Source organism: Erpetoichthys calabaricus, chromosome 6 (assembly GCF_900747795.2).
Source record: "Erpetoichthys calabaricus chromosome 6, fErpCal1.3, whole genome shotgun sequence".
In the NCBI taxonomy this organism is placed as follows: domain Eukaryota; kingdom Metazoa; phylum Chordata; class Cladistia; order Polypteriformes; family Polypteridae; genus Erpetoichthys; species Erpetoichthys calabaricus.
Window position 1 is genome coordinate 29,037,555 of NC_041399.2, and position 22,397 is coordinate 29,059,951.

Consider the following 22,397-nt stretch of genomic DNA (forward strand, 5'->3'; position numbering starts at 1 on the left):
TTGCAGAATTTATGAGAGACTCTGTGAATTAAACCTGTTTAGTCTCAAGCAGAGGAGACTCCTTGAGGACCTAATCAAGGTCTTCAAAATCCTCAAAGGATCCAGCAGAACTCCGTCAACTTCTGGGTGAATCACGTACTCGAGGACACCAATGGAAATTAAGGTGAAGTGCATTTACGACTGAAGCCAGGAAGCATTTCTTTACGCAAGGAGTTCCTGAACAGACTATCAGGACACACAGTTGAAGAAGAAACCTTGACAAGTTTCAAGAAATACTTGGATGTGATACTGGGACAACTTAGCTATGAGCTAAACAAACAAGCTTGACGATCTGAATGGTCTCCTCTCATTTGTCAAATTTCCTATGTTAATGGGAAACCCATTCACACAGTGCAGAATGACACACCTGCACACCTACAGTACACACACACATTTATTCATCCATTCACTTTATTCACTCACATACTGTAGTCTAACACACGGTTAAAAGGCACTAGAGTCTATCCTGCCAGTATCAAATGCAACTAACCCTGAATAAACTGACCATCCACCACTAGGCAAATGTACCAAAATCCATAGTTACTCATACAGAACCAATTTCATTCATTCATTTTCTAAGCCCCACATTTTCTATTGCAAGGTGGCTGGTCATCAGAGTCTGTCCTGGCATCATGGGGTGCAGGACAAGAACTAATGCAGGACGAGACACCCATTTATCAGAGGCCCCAGTCTTTCTCATATTGCAGTGTATGCCTTCGATTCATTAATTTGCTGTCATAGTCCAATATGAGGTAGGTGGGCACTACAGCCTATTAGACACAAGGCAGGAACCGAATGTGTTAGACATACACATTCACTGATTTAGCCATTTCTACCTCTGCTCTTTCATTTCTGCTACACATCATCTCAGCAATATCACTACACCACATACATATCCACTCAGTCACACTACCTGGTACTGCCACCAGTTTCTTGCTTTTGTTTCTCAATGCCACAGCAGGCTGCTAATCATAGTGCATGCTCAGTCTTCCATGGCTACTTTAGAGACACCGATATATCTAATGTGGAGGGACACTTAAGTACCAGAACAAAACCTAGGGGTAGATAGTAAGAATTCCAAATGGACTGTGTCTGGGCCATGATCCAAACAAGGGTTGAATCAGGTATGACCCATTTTTTCACAAAACCACAAATTATACCGAATATGATCTGTTTTTTTTCTTGTTTTGAAGATGTGGTTTTAATTGCACTCACCTGGTGTATTCGGTGGAAAACCAGGAAGAGATGAAGGGCCATTCACTCCGGGAAGGAGAACGGGTGGAAGACCCGAAAGCCCTGGATATGCAGTTGGCAGACTAAGACCGTGTAGTGCATTGCTGTCAATCACTGTTTGCTGCTGAGCTGTCAAGCCTAGAACATCGGTGGCCTTCTTCAGGCGATCCAGCTCCTGTTGAGCCATCAGCTGGCGGACAGTCGTGGGAGCAAGATAATCTTTCTCTCTGTCCAACTGGTTTCCTAAAGTTTCTTGCACCTTTGCAATGTGCTGCTTTGAGAAGATGTGGTCACGAATAGAAAGACGAGCTGTATATTTCACACCACACAAACTACATTCTGGCCTGGGACCATCTGGGCCTCCTTGACTAATCACAAATGGCTTTCCGATGTTAATTTTGAATTTCTTTTCTTTTGCCCGTGCATTCTGAAACCAGACCTGGACAACTCTTTTTGGCAGCCCTATTTCATTACCAAGCATTTCACACTCTTGCATTGTTGGAGTCCGGTAGTCATTGAAACATGCCTTAAGGACTTTCAGCTGCAGGTTACTCATTTGAGTTCTAAATCGCTTATGTCCAGGCCTGTCTCCACTGTACTTTGATGACTTGAAGGGATTACTAGATGCAAAGGGGCTTGGTGAGCTTGGGTCTGCTAAACTGGACGTTTCACTTTGATCATTATCATCTTGATCATCATCTTTCAGGCTATAATACTGGTCGCTGTCTCTCCCAGAGAAACTCAAAGATGGACTAACTAGAGAGAAGGGAAAACGTTCATCACACATCTCAGAGGTTGGTGTTGGGTTGGTTTTTGTGTCGACAGATATTGGTGTTTTGGGGTCTGTTGGAGAATACATGGCTTTCATTTCACTTGTACTGCCAGTTATACTTTCAACCTCATTATTTCCTTCATCCACTGTTGTTGCATCACTGATCGCTGTATTAATGGATGACGTTTCATCAAAATCCATCTTGTTCTGGTCATAGGACATATCTGCAGAATTCATGTTTAGGCCTTCAACATCGTCACTGTTCTCTGCCTTAATGGAGGAAAGGTTTTGAAAGTTTTTCATGCTCAATTCGGAAGGCTTACTTGGTGTTGAAGTTGCAGCTGGCAGCTCACAGTCATTGGACTCCATTTTTGTAATCGGCAGAATCGGATATTCAAAGAAGCTATACTTTTGGGGGCTTTCACCTCCATCATCTGCTGTTATTAAGGGGCTTGGGGGTAAGCTGTATCCCGCTTGCTTTGCCTCATGCCAATGCCGTGAACGGATGTGACTTTCAAGGGCAGACTTGGCTTTGAAGAGGGCACGGCAGAATGGACACTTTTTGTGAGACTGGGCTGGACCCAATGCCCGAAACTGTCCTTTTCTCTCTCGAGCTCTAGTATTCTGAAACCACACTTGCACCACTCTCTTCTTCAAGCCAACCTCTCGAGCTATATGATCCAGCATTTTCCTTGTTGGATTAGAATCCAGCAAGTACTTCTCGTACAGAATCTCAAGCTGCTCTGGCGTAATGGTGGTTCGCAACCGTTTATCACGGTGTTGATCTTCACCGCTGATTCCGCCATCTTTTTCATTAGAACTGCCATCCTCTTTGTCATCCAATTTTCGTTTCATTGAACCTGAACCTGGACCAGTGGGTGTGGACAGGGATGCACTGGTCTGAGATGACATTTGTGAAAGAGCACCAGTTAGGAGTTGCCCAGTCATTAGGGGGTTGTTGGGGTCAAAGATCATGTACGGCATATCAATTGGTCTCTCTAAAAACTGTGAGTGAAGAAACTGATTCTGAGCTGCTAGGAAATGCATGTGCTGGTGCTCCTGCCACAGTTCTACAGTTGGAAAGGCAATTTTACATTGGTCACATTGGTACTGTAACATCTGAGGAGGTAGACTATTCTGTAAAGAGGCGATGGTGATGGGCAGTGGGCTGGAGGGGACGGCCGCACTCAGTGGCTGAGAATGAGGTCTAGTAATTTGCTGCAGGGGTTGTTTTGGTTGCTGAGGTTGAGGTGTTGTTGGTTGGGGTGGCTGAGATTCAGAGGAGTTTATATGTTTAACCCCTTGGGAATTTGGAACGCTCTCGGCTTGCTTTGGTTTGTCTATTGGAAAATCAGGTTTTGGTGACGTTTTCCCAATTTCAGGCTTTGGAGAAGGCATCAAAGGAGTGCTGGAGCCAGAACCGGAGCTGGTGGTTCCAATGATAGCCTTGGATGAATCTGGCTGTCCTGAAAAGTGTGGATGCTTGGAAAACACATGCTCACTGATATCAATATAATCCTCCGTTTGACTGTCGTCTTGTCCATCATCATCTTCATCTTTGTAGCACAGTTTTTTCTGATGAGTGATTAAGTCAAAAATGCGGGGAAACACCACGTTACATTTTTTACACTGGTACTGCATGTTAGTGGTTCGAATGTACCTCTCATTTGTTAGCTCTTTTTTCTCATTGTCCTTGGCATCCGCCTGGTTCTCATAACTCTTGCGTGCCTTCTGTCGAGCATTCTGGAACCAGACAACTATCACCCGTGTGGGAAGATTTAGAACTGTGGACAGCTGCTCGATTTCGTCGTCTTTTGGGTAAGCATTTGTATCGAAAAAATCTTGAAGGACCCGAAGCTGGTAATCTGTAAATCTTGTTCTTGATGACCTCTTATTCATGGTTGCATCTGTTCTGTAGTACTCCAGGCTACTCAGCTGAGAATCAATCCTAACATCTTCCAAAGTGGTGACGGGTGGAATGCTGAAGTTGTATGGAGAGTCTTTGCTTCGTTGCCTCTCCTTAAAAAGAGTGTTGCGAAACCAATGCTTGATAACTTTTTGTGGGAGACCAGATTTTTCAGACATTTCCTGTATCTGTTCTTCATTGGGAGAATTATTAATGTCAAAGTAGGCTCGTAGAATTTTCAGCTGGTCATCTGTAATTCTGGTGCGTGGTCTTTTGAATTGAGAATGTCTTAGGAAGTTTGGATCTAAGGCTAGCTGCTGCTGACAAAGCTGTGTAAGGTCTGCAGACAAGGAGTCCATTGTGGGAAGCTGAAGGGCAAGCTGAGGAGGCAAAGCTGGGTGCTGTACTGACTGCATCATTAGAGGAGGAAAAAGAGGAAGGTCTAACGAAACAGGCAGCTGGACCTGGGCTGGGGTAGCTGGAGGTGGTGGTGGAGGCGGAGGTGGTGGAGGTGGAGGTGGGGGAGGTGGTGCCTGCAATGGAACTGGCGCAGATGCTGGTGTCTGGACCTTTCCAGCTCCGGCAGATGACGGCTGTGAAGATGCAGGAGGAGGTGGTGGAGGAGGAGGAGGAGGAGTTTCTGGAGACGATGGTGTAATGGGATACAGTCTATCGTAAGCATCTCTGTACTGCCTGGCAAACTTTTCCAGCTCACCATATGGGAAAAACTGACCATGGACGTGCTCTTGATGGCTTTTCAAGATGAGCATATTAGAAAACAGTTTTCCGCACGTCCCACATTCTAATTTGTCACTGATTTCTTCGTCAACACTTTTTCCTTTTTTCTGGCCTTTCTGACGATTCTCGTTATATTGGATGACCAACTCAAAGCCAAAGTTTTCTAGTAAGGCTTTAGCGGCATTCCCCCTTGCTCCAGAAACAATCCGAGGAGGAGGTAAGAGTGGTTCAAGATTTTTCTGCCTTTTGGGGTCTTTGTTTTCTTTTGCAGTTTCACTGTCATTTTGAAAGTCTGGCTTCATTCTGCTGTCTACTTTCTCCGGTGAATCTTCATGGTCTTTGGAGCTGTAAATTTCAGATGTCACCACATTTGTATGCTCGACTTTTGCCAGCTTGTTAGCCTGAGATGACGGTTTCTGAAGATGTTGTTGGATTTGAGGCTGAGAAGGCTGCTGTTGTAGGAGCTGCAGCTGACCCATCTGGTGCTGCTGTTGCATCTGCTGCTTCAAGTCTTCTAGTAATGATCCGGTCATTCCAGGCATCCCGAAAGTGGCCGAGTGCAAAGCTAACTCGGGACTGAGGCTAAACTCTGTTCCGGGAATGTAGAATGGGAAAAGGAACTGAGGTTGTTGGAATTGCAACAAAGCCTCTGGGGTCATTGGGAAATGAGGTAAAAAAGCTGGGTTAAGAAACTGGGGCTGAAAGAAAGCTGCCTGGTGCTGTAGCTCGTGCTGCAATTGCATCGAAAGTTGTGCTGGTGACTGAGGAGGCTGATGTGATGCTTGAGCTGAAAGTAGATCAGAAGTTTGCTTTTTAGTGACTTCTTTGGCATCTACATTGTTATCTTTGCTGCTGATTGATGATAAAGATGCAGATTCCACAGTTCCTTGGTTGGCAGAAACTGGGCTGTTGGCTGGTGCCATTACACTGTTTCCACTTGTGACGCTGCTGCTGCTGCTGCTGTTTTCTAATTTAGCAGTTCTGGCTTTGGTCTGGTGCAGCACAGACCTCATGTGAATTTCCAATGTTGAGCTTTGGCTATAAGCAACATTGCAAATATTGCATTTGTAGGGTTTGTTATCTATGCTGTTGTTGGTCTCCTGTGGAACGGGGCTGGAGGCCTCCTGAAGAACCTTCTTCAACTTGTGTAAATGAGAAACAGAATTATAGTGAACCAAGAGAATGTTCTTTTGAGTAAACGACTCCTTACACACGGTGCATTTGTATGGACGTGAAGGATCCAGGAACTTTTCCATGGTAAAATTTGGGCCCTTCCTAAAAGGCAAAGTCCGCTTTGGCTCAGAGCCCAGCTCATCCGGTAATGAACTACTGTCGCTGCCTGCAGGGCTTGCTTTTCCTTCCTGGTCCAAGTCATCCTCTTTTTCCAGTTCCTGCTCCATAGCCTGTGCTTCTTCCAGAGCTCTGTACTCGCTTTCTGTGCAGAGATCTCCATTAAGAGGCAGGCTTCCACACAGCTGCTGCACTTCGGACTCTGTAAGCTCGGGATGGCCATTTTCCAAGTGCTTCTTAAGAGCAAGGAATGTACGGAAGCTGCGCTGGCAGAGGCTGCACATTGTTGCAGCCCGGATAGCGTGGTACTGGGAATGTATCTGAAGCTTCTGCATAGTCTTGAAAGCCAGACTACAGTGGTTGCAGCGGTATTTATAGACATGCCTGTCAGAGACCGAGAGCTGCTGCCGTTTCTGCAGTTCAGTCAACTGCTCGTGCAAGGATTCGGTGCTTTTCAAGTCCTCGCTGCTACCCTTCTTCCAGTCTGGTGCTTCTGAAGCTTCCTTTGGTGGCTTCACATCCTCGTTCTTAAGGTCCAGCTCAACCTTTGAGTTGGTTTGTGCTATATTTGGCTTCTCCTCTGGGAAATTTTCACCTGTAGAAAAGAAAAATAGGCTGTTAATTGAAAGATACTTAAATTAAAAAGGCTTTACAAATGTCATAAATGTTCCATCATCAGTTTGATAAGAGGAAATTATAAGCACTGCTGCCTCTCAGATAAGCCACTAGCTAAGCCAATCACTGCATGCGGTTTGTATTTCATTCATCATTTTTATTTTTCTGGGTACCCAGAAGTACAATGAATATAATGCAGCTAAGGGGTGTTTTGGACCTCACAAACAAAAGAGAGGCTTGTTCGTCTTATGTCTTGTGTTTTACGTCCCATGACAGAATATAAAAAAGGGAAGAGATTGCAGCTGCATTTTCATGGCCACCAGCTCTGTTGGGTATCATGTTATGGACTGTCAGAAAAAGGGGTGCGCTTGCGATACTTTGGAAAAGTGAAACTGTGCTGGAAAGTTGTCACACAGTCATCTAATGTGACAAACCCTGCCGTTTCTAGTTGTGTAATATGACATGATTAGCAACTCCTGTCATCAAGTCTGACATGACTAAAGCTCACATAGTGTAATGTGTCACTAGCTTAACTACTTCTTCTTCTTTTGGCTGCTCCTGTTAGGGGTTGCCACAGCAGATCATCGTGTTCCATCTGTTCCTGTCTTCTGCATCTTGCTTTGTTACACCCATCACCTTCATGTCCTCTCTCACCACATCCATAAACCTTCTCTTAGGCCTTCATCTTTTCCTCTTCCCTGGCAGCTCTATCCTTAACATCCTTCTCCCAATATACTCAGCATCTCTCCACTGCACATGTCCAAACCAACGCAATCTCGCCTCTCTGACTTTGTCTCCCAACCGTCCAACCTGAGCTCACCCTCTAATGTCCTCATTTCTAATCCTGTCCATCCTCGTCACACCCAATGCAAATCTAAGTATCTTTAACTCTGCCACCTCTAGCTCTGTCTCCTGCTTTCTGGTCAGTGCCACCATCTGCAAACCATTTAACATAGCTGGTCTCACTACCGTCCTGTAGACCTTCCCTTTCACTCTTGCTGATTCCCGTCTGTCACAAATCACTCCTGACACTCTTCTCCACCCATTCCACCTCTTTTTCACACTCTCTTCCACAATCCCTGTTACTCTGTACTGTTGACCCCAAGTATTTAAACTCATCCACCTTCGCCAGCTCTACTCACTGCAACCTCACCATTCCACTGACCTCCCTCTCATTTATACACATGTAGATAGATAGATAGATAGATAGATAGATAGATAGATACTTTATTAATCCCAATGGGAAATTCTGTCTTGTTCCTACTGACCTTCATTGCTCTCCTCTCTAAAGCATATCTCCACATCCCCAGGGTCTCCGTAACAACAAATTGTCAGTATCACCCAATTAAATACTTTCTGTACCAGCCATGGGTATATTATACAAGGTTTACTGTTCAGATAAACTGACTTTTTGCTTTGGGTGTTTTCTAATAAAAATAAACCTCCATCCTTTCATTTTCCACACACACTTTTCCCCTTGAAGGATCATAGGGCAAACAGCAGGAATGAACCCTGGATGGCCGTTGGGTACACATGACTTAAACCAAACCAGAAGCGGCGGTCAACCTGTCACAGATGTCTATGGGCTGTATGTGAAACTGGAATATGTGGAGAAACACCACACAGACAAGGGGAGAACATAACAGCGCCTGAGAACTGAACCCAAACCTGGGATGATTTGAGACATGTTATTCTATAATATAACATCACTACAAATAAAAAAGGTGCTTTGTAATTGAGCTCACAGTGAAAATTGCTATAGAACATTACATCAATCAAATATAAGATATATTCAAAATAAATGACTAACCTGATGCCTTCCCAGTCACCTCCGGGGTAACTGCTGAAGTGGTTTCGGGCAGTAGATGGAGTTTATCTTGAGTATTTGCTGGCAGCAGCATGTTATTCGGCACCATAACATCAGGTACAGAAACCTTTAAAAAAAAATCAATTAATGTATTAAAAGTTTTATGACACTACTCTCCCCACCCCAAAAAGGCACATGCATACGCTAATCAAAATGGTCACGTTAAGGACACAAAAGTCCTTTTATTAAGTAAATCCTGATCTGTATGGACTGATGCCCCATTCCAGGGCTGGTTCCTGTCATTCGTCCAGTGCTGCTGGACCAGTCTTCAGTTTCTTGACCCTGAATTTGATTAAAAGGGTTTGGAAATCATATGCCATGATCCGGGCCAGCTTAGTAAAGCACTTTAATAAGGTGTTGATTGAGAAACACAAAACTAATCCTTCATGGCTGTTTTTCTGTGATACAAATACCCATTTTTGAAAGTTGGTTATCATTATCAGATCAACAGGAAGCCTAGAACTCGATCTGTCAAAGCACAGTGGACTCCATAATTCTTAAATGGAAAAAGCTTGGCGCAACCATGACTCTTCTGAAAGCTGGCAACACTGACCAAACTGAGCAACTATGGCAGAAGGGCCCTGGTAAGAGAGGTGACCAAGAACCCGATTGTGACTTTGGCTGAGCACCAGGACAACCATCGCTGCAAAAGTTCACCCATCTAGGCTTTATGACTGAGTCACCAGGAATAAGCCTCTCATTAGATAAAGGCAAAGGGAAGTCTGCTTGGAGTTTGCAAAGAGGCACATTAAGGACCCTCTGACTATGAGAAATCTGAGGAAACCAAGCTTAGCATCATGTCCACAGGAGACCAGGCCCTGCTCCTCACCTGTTCAATACCATTCTAACAGTTAAGCATGGTGGTGCCAGCGTCATGCTGTAGGATCTATCAGTGGCAGGGAGTGGGAGACTAGTCAGAGTTAAGGGAAAGCTGAATGAAGCAAAGTACAGAGATACCCTTAATAAAAACCGTGGACCTCAGACTGGGCCAAAGGTTTATCCTCCAACAGGGCAATGACCTGAAGCACAAAGCAAAGACAATTTAGGAGTGGCTTAGGGACAACTCTGGGAATGTCCTTGAGTGGCCCAGCCAGAACCCGGACATGAACCCAATAAAACATCTCTGGGGAGACCTGACAATAGCTGTCCACCAAAGGCCTAAACCCAATGTGACAGAGCTTAAGAGGATCTGCAGAGAGGAAAGGACGAGAATCCCTAAATTCAGGTGGGCAAAGCTTGTCACATCATACCCAAGAAGACTCTGGGCTGTAATCGCTGCCAAAGTACTAAGGAAAGGGTCTGCACTTGTGTCGATGTGGTATTTCAGTTTTTTATTTTTAAAAAATTTACAAAATGTCTAACATCCTGTTTTCACTTTGTCATTCTGGGGTATTAAGTGTTACCTGATATGGGAAAAAAACAAATGTAAATGATTTTAGCACAAGCCTGCAACATGACAAAATGTGACAAAGTGACGGGGTCTGAAAACTTTCTGGATTCACTGCACATGTGACCGTTTTCATTTCTCTTTTTTAACGCATTCATTCATTTACAGTGTCTGATACACAAATCCTGGGGTCAATAAGCACCACATTGAAATCAACCCCACCAAGCTATCTCAGGGCAAACTCATACCCTTACCTACTCTCATTCATGGCAAGTGAAGAAACCCCCCTTGCATACTGGAAGACAACACAAATACAATAAAGAAAGAGGCCTGCCTGGAGTTTGAGCCAATCAGTTGTAGTACAGTGAGTGATAATATGGTGTGTCAGGGAAATAGAAATGACAGAATAATGAGCTGTGTGACTGTGACCCAGGAACTGTTTGAGGTTAAGGTGGCCAGGTGGTGAGTGAGATTCAGCCGCATGCCTCCAACTCTTAAAGAGTAAGACATGTGCGCCCGCTCCCCGCTACTTTGTTTGTGTGCTTACCGTCATGAGTAACTTCTCAACGCAGTCAGGAGACACGCTGTGCAAGTGGGTCAGGTGAAGCTGGAGATGGATCTTGTTGCTGAGGACATCTTGGCAGAGAGGGCAGCTGATGACAGGCTGCATAGAATGCTGGGACATGACGTGCACCTGGATCCGATTGGCGTCTTTACTGCTGTAGTTACAGTATGGACACTGGTAGGTCTAAGGGCAAAAAGAAAGAAAAACGGGGGAGAGTCCTATGAGTGACTGGAGGTGGGGGTGTGTGGTGCTTTCACAATACAAGAGGGACGCCTGAGATGTGAACTTACCTGGTCATTGACAAGTTTGTTGTCCTCCACGGATTTCGGTCTCTTGGATGCAGTATCATTTTCTTTGTCTTTCTCCTGCACTAATGCCCGCTTCCCAGCTGGTGCACTTCCTGGGGAATCTCGGCTTACTGGACGTATTCCTGCAAGGACAGACAGATTTGGAGCATGTTATGAGAAGACCTTGAGGACGAGGTTCAAAACCCTGATAATGCTTTAGGACATTGGTAACACATTTGAGGAACAGGCTTGAAGACTGTGACGGCACACCAGTGACTTCACAAATCATAATGTCTACATGTCTACTCGGTAGCTGACGTGTCACACTGATGACATTCAACAATCACTGTGTGATTCCAGCTGTTAATTGGTTACCATCTAACCTTTATTACATATCAGTTTACAGGATATTCTCTACTTTTTATAGTGAACAACAAGAAACCATGTGAGGACTGTTCACCTGGAAGGGGTGCCAATCCACTGCAGGGTACACCCATCCACAGGGCACCACATCTATATGTGTATGTGATGCAGGAGAAAAACCCATGCAGATGTGATGAGGAAGTGAAAACTTCAGTGCTCAGGCTGGGATTTGAACACTGGGCTCCCAAGTTGGGTGAGCAGCACCACTAATCACCATGCCCCCCGTGCTGTCCTCTTACACAACTAGCGCTATATACGTTCATTTACTGAAATGATTTTTAAGGTCAAGGAGACCTAAGTACAGTACCAACACTACATGCAATGCCAGGCTCTGCCGGGCACACGTTTTACAGTCACTGTTCAACCTAACTTGTGTGCCCAAGGGTCAAGTGTGGAAACTGCATTGGCCAGAGAAAGTTGGGTGGCAGCAGCACTATGCCGTTCACACGCACACAGTTAGCTGTATATTCATTCGTCACTTACTGAGCCTGTTTGTTTAATTGTAGGGTCACAAAGAGTGCTGCCCAAGCTCATCCTAGCAGCATCGGGTACAATACAGGATCCAACTATGCCCAAAACAGGGCAATATGCCACACACATGGTTGTTCTCACTCAATAAGAGTGAATGTAGAGTAGCCAGATCACCTAACCTGTAAGGCTTAAACTTAACCTGGCATGCAGAAGAGAGTGCTAGATGGCGTGCTAGAGGGCACACTTGGTCAGACTGGGCTGCCTTACAGTCACCAATTAATTGCGAATGCTATGTCACATTATTGTTGCAAAGCTTCGGGTTCAAAACCCACTCATGGCTTTTTCTGTAATTGATGACCCATTCGGAAAGTCTCTTAATTTAAATGTAAGGTACGCATAAGCTAGCTGAGATGCCAGACTGTAAACCCACTCGATTGCTGGGTCCCATTCCTCAATTTACTGAGCAAGTCAGTTAATCTGCCAGGTTTGTGGGATTTAAAAGGATAACTAGAGTATCTAGAAAAAGAAACAGTTGTAGACAAGGAGAATACATAGAATACATGCACAGAGTGACCAGGGTGTGATCTGAACACAGTTATATTAAATTTGGGTGGCATCAGTGGTGCCATAGTACTGCCATTGCACTCAGTTTGAATCCATTCATGTTCTAAACCATTGTAAACTAACTGAATGGATCAGATGTAAGCCATTCCAGCAGCATTGGTGCAAAGCAGGTACCAAACCCACACCGGTCCGTCAGAGGGTACATCCATATATACACTCAACTTCACTAATCCAGGGTCAGTTTAAAGCTTTTCCATCTTTGGGGTCTGCAGTAAATCCAGAACAACCACAGATAACCCCACAGTTATACACGATGAACAGGCATTAGGCCGGAGTTTAGGGACCCACTCAGAATTTGAACCCCGGCACTGCACCACAATGCTTCTTGCATTCATATCGTATATTTTCTTTCTCTCTCTTGAGCTTTTCAAAGTTTTAATTACCCCTTGGGACACACAAAGTCTATCTATCTATCTATCTATCTATCTATCTATCTATCTATCTATCTATCTATCTATCTATCTATCTATCTATCTATCTATCTATCTATCTATCTATCTACCTACCTACCTACCTACCTACCTACCTACCTACCTACCTACCTACCTACCTACCTACCTACCTACCTACCTACCTACCTATCTATCTATCTATCTATCTATCTATCTATCTATCTATCTATCTATCTATCTATCTATCTATCTATCTATCTATCTATCTATCTATCTATTATTACAATGAAACAAACTTCCATTAAAGAACATCTCGGATAAGACTGACAATTTTCTCTGGTTAAAATCAAGTCATTATTATTTATGTGGCATCTTTCAAAGTGAACACTGAATACCAATATCTTTATTTAATAATAATAATAATAATAAAAAAAATGACTGTTCCCACGGAAGGTATGGCTCTTAAATTTAAAGCTGGGTGGAGTGAGAATGGCCAGTACAGCACATCTGAGGCCTTTGAACCCTGAGCCACAACACCATTACAAAAGGAGTGGTGAATCAAAACACACGGATGTAGGAAAAAGAAAAAAGGCAGTGGGGCAAAGCCCAGCAGTCATATTGTAAGCGTAGGTTTCAGTTATAATGACCGAAATGCCTTGATACCTCATCTAGGCAGGCTTTATCAAATTAATCTAGTAACGTGCTCTCCCCTGTTTAGATAACCTTATGTTACCTTGAAAGATTAATCAATAGTGTTCTCCGGCGAGATGCGCAGGCTGGATTGTGAGCTGTTACGTCAGCCCAAATTAAATTCTGCTCATGGCACTCAGGTCTTTACCTTGATCAGAATTCAGGTACGCTGGTGAAAAAAAAAATTATTACAATTTGCTGAAATTTGCCATGTGCATGACTGGTGGGGTGGAGGAAGGGCCTTAGAGAAGAAGCCGAGACTGTAACAGAAGTGGCATCTGCAGGCTACACCAGAGCTCGTTCACCTTTGTGTTAATATGAATGCAAATTTTCTATCTGGCTTTTTACCAAAATCATTCCACTGATGTCAGGTTAGGTGAGTATGTGATGCATAAAGACAAGTCACATTTTCAAAAGACACAAAGAAGTACCATTTCAATGTACTGGGGTGCATCAGTCCCAGTGAAACAAATCCAAATTGGGTATAGTGGTTCCAGATGATATATGCTTGTGTGGAGTTTGCATGTTCTCTCTGTGTTCATGTGTGCACCCCCATATCACAAGGACCTGCGTCTGTTTAAGGACTGACTGTGCCCCACTGAGAACAGGAATAGTTTGGATTTTGGGTATTTTTGGATTTTGGATTATTTGCATACACATAATGAGGTATTCTGGGGGCAAACTTGATCAAGTAGGAAAAGATAACAAAAAAAAAATAGTGAAAGGCTGAATTGTAACAATGTGTAAAGTGGCCTCAGACTGCATGCCTAATGACAGGCATATACAGGGCAAAACTTAAAATGTGGCATTGGGCAGAAATAAATAGCACCGACAACACCAAAAAAGATAAATCTCACTGAATATTGTGTTGTATATTTAAAGTGGCTTGGAACCAGGCTGAAAGGCACTATACAAGCAAAATTCCACTCCAAAATAGGATGACAATAACTGAATAAGGAGTGCATATCTGTGTGTAAAGTTACTTGAAAGGCACTATATAAGAAAACAAATGTGCATCTGGAGACAACCTTTCTGGCTCTAATGAGGTCACAGTGAGGTAACAGCACCCCGGGACAAGAGGGACACAGACACTAACATAATCTTTCTCTTCATCCTCAGAGACCAAGAAAGAACACTCAAGAGGGGTGACTGACCAAGCCCCACCGCCCGTGATTAACTCCACCATTTCTAGTCTCCACACCACATAAAGCCGGCCCGTTCCCGGACGGTGGCATCAGATGCTATACTGACTACAGCGGAGGACACAGCTTCTACTGGCCATTGTTACGCTTGCATGTAGACTGTCTGTCTTATGTGTTTATATTAGACAGGGCTACCAGGGTGGGACCCTGACCTTTCTTTGGTCCTCCGACTTGTGCGCCTGCATGGCCATCTCTTACAATGTAAAGGCAGTATTATTGCTCAAGGTAGAATAATAACTCTGTATGAAAAATCTGAAGCGTTCAGCAAGCCAAATTGTGCCATGTGTGTGGAATGGAACAGCGCTGACACTGAAAGACACTATATAAGGAAAAACTATATAAGCAGTATGGCGCAGTATTACGAGACCTGCCTCTGTCTCAAAGTTGGGAGTTCCTGCATGTGCAAAGTGGCTTGGAACTGTTTTAATAATGGAAGGCATTATATGAGGAAATAAATACACATGGCATAATGTAGAAAAAAAAGACTCTTAACTGTATGAAAAACAAATAATCCTCCGAACTCTCCGAATCCTCTGTGCTATATGCATAAAGTGGATGGGAATTTTGTTGACAATGAAAGCTACTCAATAAATAAAATGTGCTAAAGTACTGTATAGAATAATGACATGACTATGTATGTGAAGTGGATCGGTACATTACGTACAATGAAAGGGACTATATAAGTAAAATATTATAATAATGCAGTGCCAATCGCATGGTGTAGAAGAGTGACATGAAGAACTTGCATGTCTGCGAAAGTTGTGCCATGCTATGTATTTGAAGTAGAGTGGTACATTATCCATCCATCCATCCATTTTCCAACCCGCTGAATCCGAACACAGGGTCACAGGGGTCTGCTGGAGCCAATCCCAGTCAACACAGGGCACAAGGCAGGAACCAATCCCGGGCAGGGTGCCAACCCACCGCAGGACACACACAAACACACCCACACACCAAGCACACAGTAGGGCCAATGTAGAATCGCCAATCCACCTAACCTGCATGTCTTTGGACTGTGGGAGGAAACCGGAGCGCCCGGAGGAAACCCACGCAGACACGGGGAGAACATGCAAACTCCACGCAGGGAGGACCCGGGAAGCGAACCCGGGTCCCCAGGTCACCCAACTGCGAGGCGGCAGCGCTACCCACTGCGCCACCGTGCCGCCCAGTGGTACATTATGTACAATGAAAGGCACTACATAAGTAAAATATTATAATAATGCAGTGCCAATCGCACAGCCAATCGGTACATTATATACAATGAAAGGCACTACATAAGTAAAATATTATAATAATACAGTGCCAATCGCATAGCCAATCGGTACATTATGTACAATGAAAGGCACTACATAAGTAAAATATTATAATAATGCAGTGCCAATCGCACAGCCAATTGGTACATTATGTACAATGAAAGGCACTACATAAGTAAAATATTATAATAATGCAGTGCCAATCGCACAGCCAATCGGTACATTATGTACAATGAAAGGCACTACATAAGTAAAATTTTATAATAATGCAGTGCCAATCGCACAGCCAATCGGTACATTATATACAATGAAAGGCACTATATAAGTAAAATATTATAATAATGCAGTGCCAATCGCACAGCCAATTGACACATTATGTACAATGTATATAAGTAAAATATTACAATGCAGTACCAATCACATGCTGTTGAAGAGCAACATGAAGGACTTGCATTTCTATGAAAGTTGTGCCGTGCCATGTATTTGAAGTAGAGTGGTACATTATGTACAATGAAAGGCACTATATAAGTAAAATATTATAATAAGAAGAACTTGCATGTCTATGAAAGTTGTGCCGTGCTATGTGTATAACGTGGATTGGATTGGTGCTGTGGGTACAATGAAAGGCACTATATACGCTGTACTGAGCATGAAATAACATATGACTGTACGAAGTGGTTTGTAAGTACGTTGAAAACAGCAGGTTCTATATTCCAATTAAGAATCAACCACATCAAGGCACTGTATGAAAAATAAATGATAGTGAATCGTTCACATAAAGGAGCTATCTGAGAAAGAGCCGATTAACCTGAATGTGGTACAATGAAAGAAATGCAAACAGCATGTGTATCTTTGTGACAGTAATGGCACAGATTGAATCATTTCCAGCTTCACTTGCGATGGCGTGTCCCGTGAAGTGCGCTATATAAGGCCCTAAATGTGTATCAAACCCCCAAATATCAGGTGGACCCTTACAGCTCCCAGTGCCGCCCCAGTGGGTCAGCTGGCACGGAGAGCCCAGTTTTATCTTTCCCAGCGTCTCACGCCGCAGTATATCTGTGCCTCAATGTACATTTCCTCTGGACTTGTCACAAGTGGGTATTTAGCGCTCACTACGCCCGGGCTGCCCCTGCTTTGCTATTAACCTTATATACATATTTTTCATAAAACAAAACCTAGGCTCAAACAATAGGCAAAGCAACACTAATGGATATTATTTTTCGCCCTCCTCCTCTAAGCGGAATGCTTTTTGTTCCGTTTCACACTAATGCAGTAAGGCGTCAGGGAAGCTTTGTCTGTGTGTCTGTCAGTCATCCTCCCCATGTTTATAAATGCCCCCCTCCCAACACCCCCATCTCTTCTGATGCAAGTAGATGCGTTCTTTTCATCAAACACTGTGTTTGAAATAATAGCCTATCTAGCTAAGTGACATGGAAAAAAATTGGACACATCAAAGACAAGGGCACAATACTAATTTCCAAGAGCATCAGAGAATTCTCTCCAGCCTCAAATTGCCAGATAATCTTTTATACTGGTCTGGATATTACAGCAGCGTTAGGTAGGCATGTCACATACATTTCATGACAAACAGAAAACCTCATTTACCAAGCGTTCCAATCTCATCACCGCACAGCATCGTCTGACCTTTTTTTCGTTCCTTTTTTTTTTTTTTTTGCCTGATGTTTATTATGAGTATTTCTAATTTTAACTTTCAATTTTCACCATCTTCCAGTCAATTTGCAACTAAATTATTTCCAGGGTGAGGACACTATCACTGGACAACTGGGGTGCAAATACATTTCACAATGCAATGAAGCCCAGCCATTGATTGCTATCAGATTCAATGTAAATATAGAGTCCAGGGCTAATCTGATTGTATGCTGTGCATGAGGATTCGTCTTTATGATTTTTCTCTCTCTTTTTTTATTTTTTTTTATTTTTCTTCACCCGCCTATTCAATCAACAATCTGCTTACATCATGGAGCAAATTATACCAGATGGCACAATACTACTTTTAATTTAAAAATAAGGTCAGCGACCCACCCGGTATATAAATAAAACTGAAAATGGCAGAAGATATGTGTCTGTTTTTTCTTTGCATGCTCTGTCCCTCTGGCTAGGTCCTTCAGGAAAGGTAACCTTTAATCATCTCCGTGCTGCAAAAATCTAAAGTTGCTGATTAAAAACAATGCAGTCTTACCGACAATAAAAAAAGAGAGAGAGAGAGAGAGATGGTTAGTGTGTGGGGGGGGCTTGGTTTGGGGCGGTAAAGAAGTGGGGGGGGGGGGAGAGAGAGGGGGGCGACTACCAATATTTTAAAGCAGGACTGCTGACCTTAATATTACGGCTTGCTTTATTACTTGGCCAGCCTTGCTATTGTTTCGTTTTTCTTGTCCTTTCAATAAAGCAGGCATAACAATGTAGAGACACTCTGTTAAAATAAATGCCCCCAAACTGCCCCCACCTGGTCGCCCCCCCCACCTAACTTCGAAAAAAAAAAAAAAAAATGAGATATGTCTTGGAGAAGCTGAAGCGCACTTGACTAAAATAAATCAAATTGGTGATTTATGATTTTCCCAGCCTTTCACATTAGGGTTCTGAGATCGACAAGCCGCACAAAACGACCGAGCCAGATTGTTTTTCACTGTCAAGGGAGACTGTGAAAATGTCCAGAATGTGTCTCCTAATTTAGGTAAACCATATGCTTTGCTCACTTGCAAACTTCCATAATAAACAGAAATGGCTAATGGGAATACTCCCACCTACCCTGCTCATCGCAGCTCTCTGCTCTCGTCATCAGTTGGCAATGAGCTGGGCCCTAAATTAATAAAATGAAAGGGGGTGACCCATAGATGCCTGAATAGAGGTATGGTCACTTCGAGTGCAGATCTGCTTGGAAAAGGTGTGCTCACAATATAAGGCGCTATATTAAATAAACAAGGGATGCTTTACGTGTACCCAATGTGAATGAAACGTTTCTGATTACAAGGGGCCAGCCTGCAAAAACAATGGGATTCAGTCACGTCAAAAAATGTAAAAATGGGCACAAAATTCCTTTCTATTCAGGCAGACGATGGTAACCATACAATTTACATTAGTGGACTTTTTTTTATTATTGCAAGATACATTATTTTCGGGGGCCTACAATCCTTTTAGTTATAACTGTTCTTTCAAATTATAATGTAACTCAGAATAAGGAGTGAAAAGCAGGAATATCAGGGCAAAAACAGGAAGCTACCTTGATTCAATCACAGTGGACCATTTTCTAAATCAGGCAGAATTGGGCTCAAGAGAAGCATCAGTCTGGGATATTTTACTATTCATATTCTGAAGTTCCACTGCAAGTTTGCAGGGGTTCAGAGTCTGTCTTAGTAGAATCAGACAGAACATGTATGAGTCCTCTTCGGGTAGACCACCTGGACCCACTGCAGTTTGGCTATCGGACAAAGATTGGAGTGGAAGACACAATTATCTGTCTACTCCACAAGGCTTACCCTCAACGGGTCAAAGCTGGCCACACTCACTGAGGATTACGTTTTTGACTGCTCCAGCTCCTTCAATGCCGTCCAGCCATCCCTGTTAATGGGTAAGCTCAGGGACATGAAGGTGGATGAGCCTACGGTGTCCTGGATAATGGACTATCTGTTGGGACGATTGCAGCTTGAGAGTCTCAAGGACTGTGTCTCTAAACTTTTTCTTAATTTATTCAAAATTTTTCTGGGGACAAATACAGTTCTATCTATCTATCTATCTATCTATCTATCTATCTATCTATCTATCTATCTATCTATCTATCTATCTATCTATCTATCTATCTATCTATCTATCTATCTATCTATCTATCTATCTATCTATCTATCTATCTATCTATCTAAGACAGAAGCCAGTGAGTCCCTCACATGTCCCAATGTTATTAAATGATTAGTTATAATCATTTGTCTGATTGGTTTATTAATTTTTTTCAATTTTCTCAACTCCCATATTCCATGCAAAGTCATAGGGAAGCTGCACCATCCAGGACAGGTTACTCCATCACAGGTCCCACTCTCTTGGCCAGTTTAATTAATTTATAAATACATTTTCAGGACCTGCGTACTGCAGTTCAAGGTCACAGACAGGAGGACACAATGCAGGCACCAATCTGGGTGAGCTGTCAAGTCTATCATATGCCACTCTTTGATATCTTAATTTGATCTATGCTCATGATAGCAAAATATCAAAGTTTGATATGATAATAAGAAAAGTATTGAAATTCTATACTATTTTCAATACCCAATACAGTACATATTATAGCTCAATAAAAATGTTATTTCGGGGTTCATGTTCACTCAACATTTTCATTGTCTAAGCAACATGCAGAAGCCATTAAATAGGCAAATAAAATGTTAATACCTTAAAAACAGTTGAATATAAATCAAGACAGGTTATGCTTAGGCTAGTGAGAATGCACTATTGAGAATTGCATCTGGAGTAGAGTGTGCAATTCTGGTCACGACACTACGAGAAAGACACAGCAGCACATGAAGCTGTGTAGAGAAGAGCCACCAGGGGCATCCCCGGACTTAAGGACATGTCTTACTCTGACAGACAATTAAACCTGGATAGTCTCGAGCAGAGGAGACTACGTGGGGACCTAACCCAAGTCCTCAGAATCCTCAAAGACGTTAATAAAATAGATCCAGCAGAATTCTTTCTACTGAACGGTGAATCACATACTCAAGGATACCAGTGTAAATTAAGGACTGAAGCCAGGAAGCACTTCTTTAAGCAAAGAATTGTGGGAATCTGGAACAAACTACTAAGTCATGGAGTTGAAGAAGAAACCTTGAGAACCTTTAGAAGGATCTGCACTAGACAGCATTTTATGTTCTTAAATAAGTTGAAATTCTGTATACATTAAAATCTTTACATTGATGAAAACAAAAAATAGAAATTGTATTCCTTAAATTCAAATACTTCAAGAAGTGCAGTCTTTTGCAAAAGATAAGAATAAATTTCTGTAAACAATTGAAAATAAATCAAATCTGAGTATTTGAGCACACAGAGGGGTAGCCCCACTGCTTATGCAATTGAGCACTGAAATGTTATAGCACCTTACATTACATAGTAAATGAGACAAAATATAATTTGAAAATTGCACAAAATAAAATAAGGGAGAAATGCTATACAGCTGCACACTTTGTGGTGAGGGTTTAAAAATCAGCCCTAGTGCTAAAGGGTTGTACCCCAGAAAAACACTGGCCCACAGATAAAAATAATTTCGGACACATTAAACGTTTAATTAAATGCCAAAAAACATTTTTAACTGGATAAAACCCTACCTCAAACTCAACAGTTTACAATCTTATACTGATTAATGTTTCCGTAATATAGAAATAAGACCTAGTTCTCGAAATTCTTTGTATTATTTTGCGTGTACGTCCTGCAAACGTTTGGCTAAAGTGGTTGCGTTAGCCCCTTTAGTTGGTACTGTGTTGGTATCTTGCATACAGGCTTGCGTGTATCTTGTGGTTTTCCAAAGCCAAAGTATTCCCGGATGCCACTCCGGCTTACCTCTTTGTATATTAAGTGTGCTGGTGAAGGCCATGTTATTAACACCTGTGAGTGGGTGAAAATGGGGATTCCACTCCAGCCAGGCCTTCTGGCAACCTATAAGAAGTGCAGTCGTAATGTAGACTATGGAACCGATGCTATAAAAATGAGTGCAGAAACAATTTTTAAAATGTCACAATTGATAATTATTAATATTTTGATACTTTTGACAGCCCTAATTGGATCAATGACTAAATCACTTTTCTGAACCAACATATTCCAGTATAAAGTTACACGGGCCAGCAGAGTACCTTGAAGAGACTCGGGTGCAAGGCACGAAAAACTTGTGGATGAGGCTACCACTGTTTTGTCATACTCACCAGGTCAACTTGATTAATTCATTCATTAGCTGATTAATTTTATATAGCTAAGTAATCCAACATAAGGTTACAGGGGGGCAGAACCTATCTTGAGAAGCTCAGGTGCCAAGCAAGAGTCTATTCTGGAATGACTAGTTGTTCGTCACATGTTGCAATAGCTAGACCTTTCAACTTAATTAATTATTTGATTAATTTTCACAGAACACCTTCACTGAAATTGGGCTAATTCTATGAATCAATTTATCTACTAACCTGATAATTTCAATACAAGGTTGTGTGGAAAGCAGGGCCTGCTGTTAACAAACAAGCTTGATGGACTGAATGGTTTCCCATCGATTATGATATTTTTTACGTTCTCCTGTTTTTAAGCTATATGAGCATCACACGTATGACACACTCATTCACACAACCAGCTTAGAGTTACCAATGAGCAAAATGCAAACATCCTTGAGATTTGGTGGGAAAGCTTCATGCACATTAGAAGAACATACAAACAGCGGCAACTTTTTAATTAATCGATCAATTAACTCAGTTGCCATGTTGACTGTAAAGTTAGGATTAGGGATATGTGATAGGCTGGCAGCCCATCTAGAAGGTGCAGCCAAGATGTGCTCGGTGAGGCTGCCGCACTAACCACTGAATAATGAAAGCATGGAAATAATAAACATAAAGCCCCGCCCCCTTGCGAAGAATTTGCATCTGCACAATCCAAACAAGAAAGAAGACAACAA

General features: G+C 42.6%; 1 protein-coding gene across 3 annotated transcripts in view; it reads right to left on the reverse strand.

Annotated features, from left to right (window-relative positions):
- The window catches only part of zfhx4 (zinc finger homeobox 4), a 221,842-nt gene that overhangs the window by 2,952 nt on the left and 196,493 nt on the right, over positions 1-22,397 (reverse strand). For 2 of the 3 annotated variants that reach the window (XM_028803446.2, XM_028803445.2), the window contains 4 exons: positions 10,703-10,842; positions 10,395-10,595; positions 8,404-8,527; positions 1,255-6,573 (listed from right to left, as the gene is read on the reverse strand). In XM_028803446.2, the coding sequence (XP_028659279.1) occupies positions 1,255-6,573; positions 8,404-8,527; positions 10,395-10,595; positions 10,703-10,842 (5,784 nt within the window). The remainder of the gene's footprint in view (positions 1-1,254; positions 6,574-8,403; positions 8,528-10,394; positions 10,596-10,702; positions 10,843-22,397) is intronic. The other variant, XM_028803447.2, reaches the window with a different exon arrangement.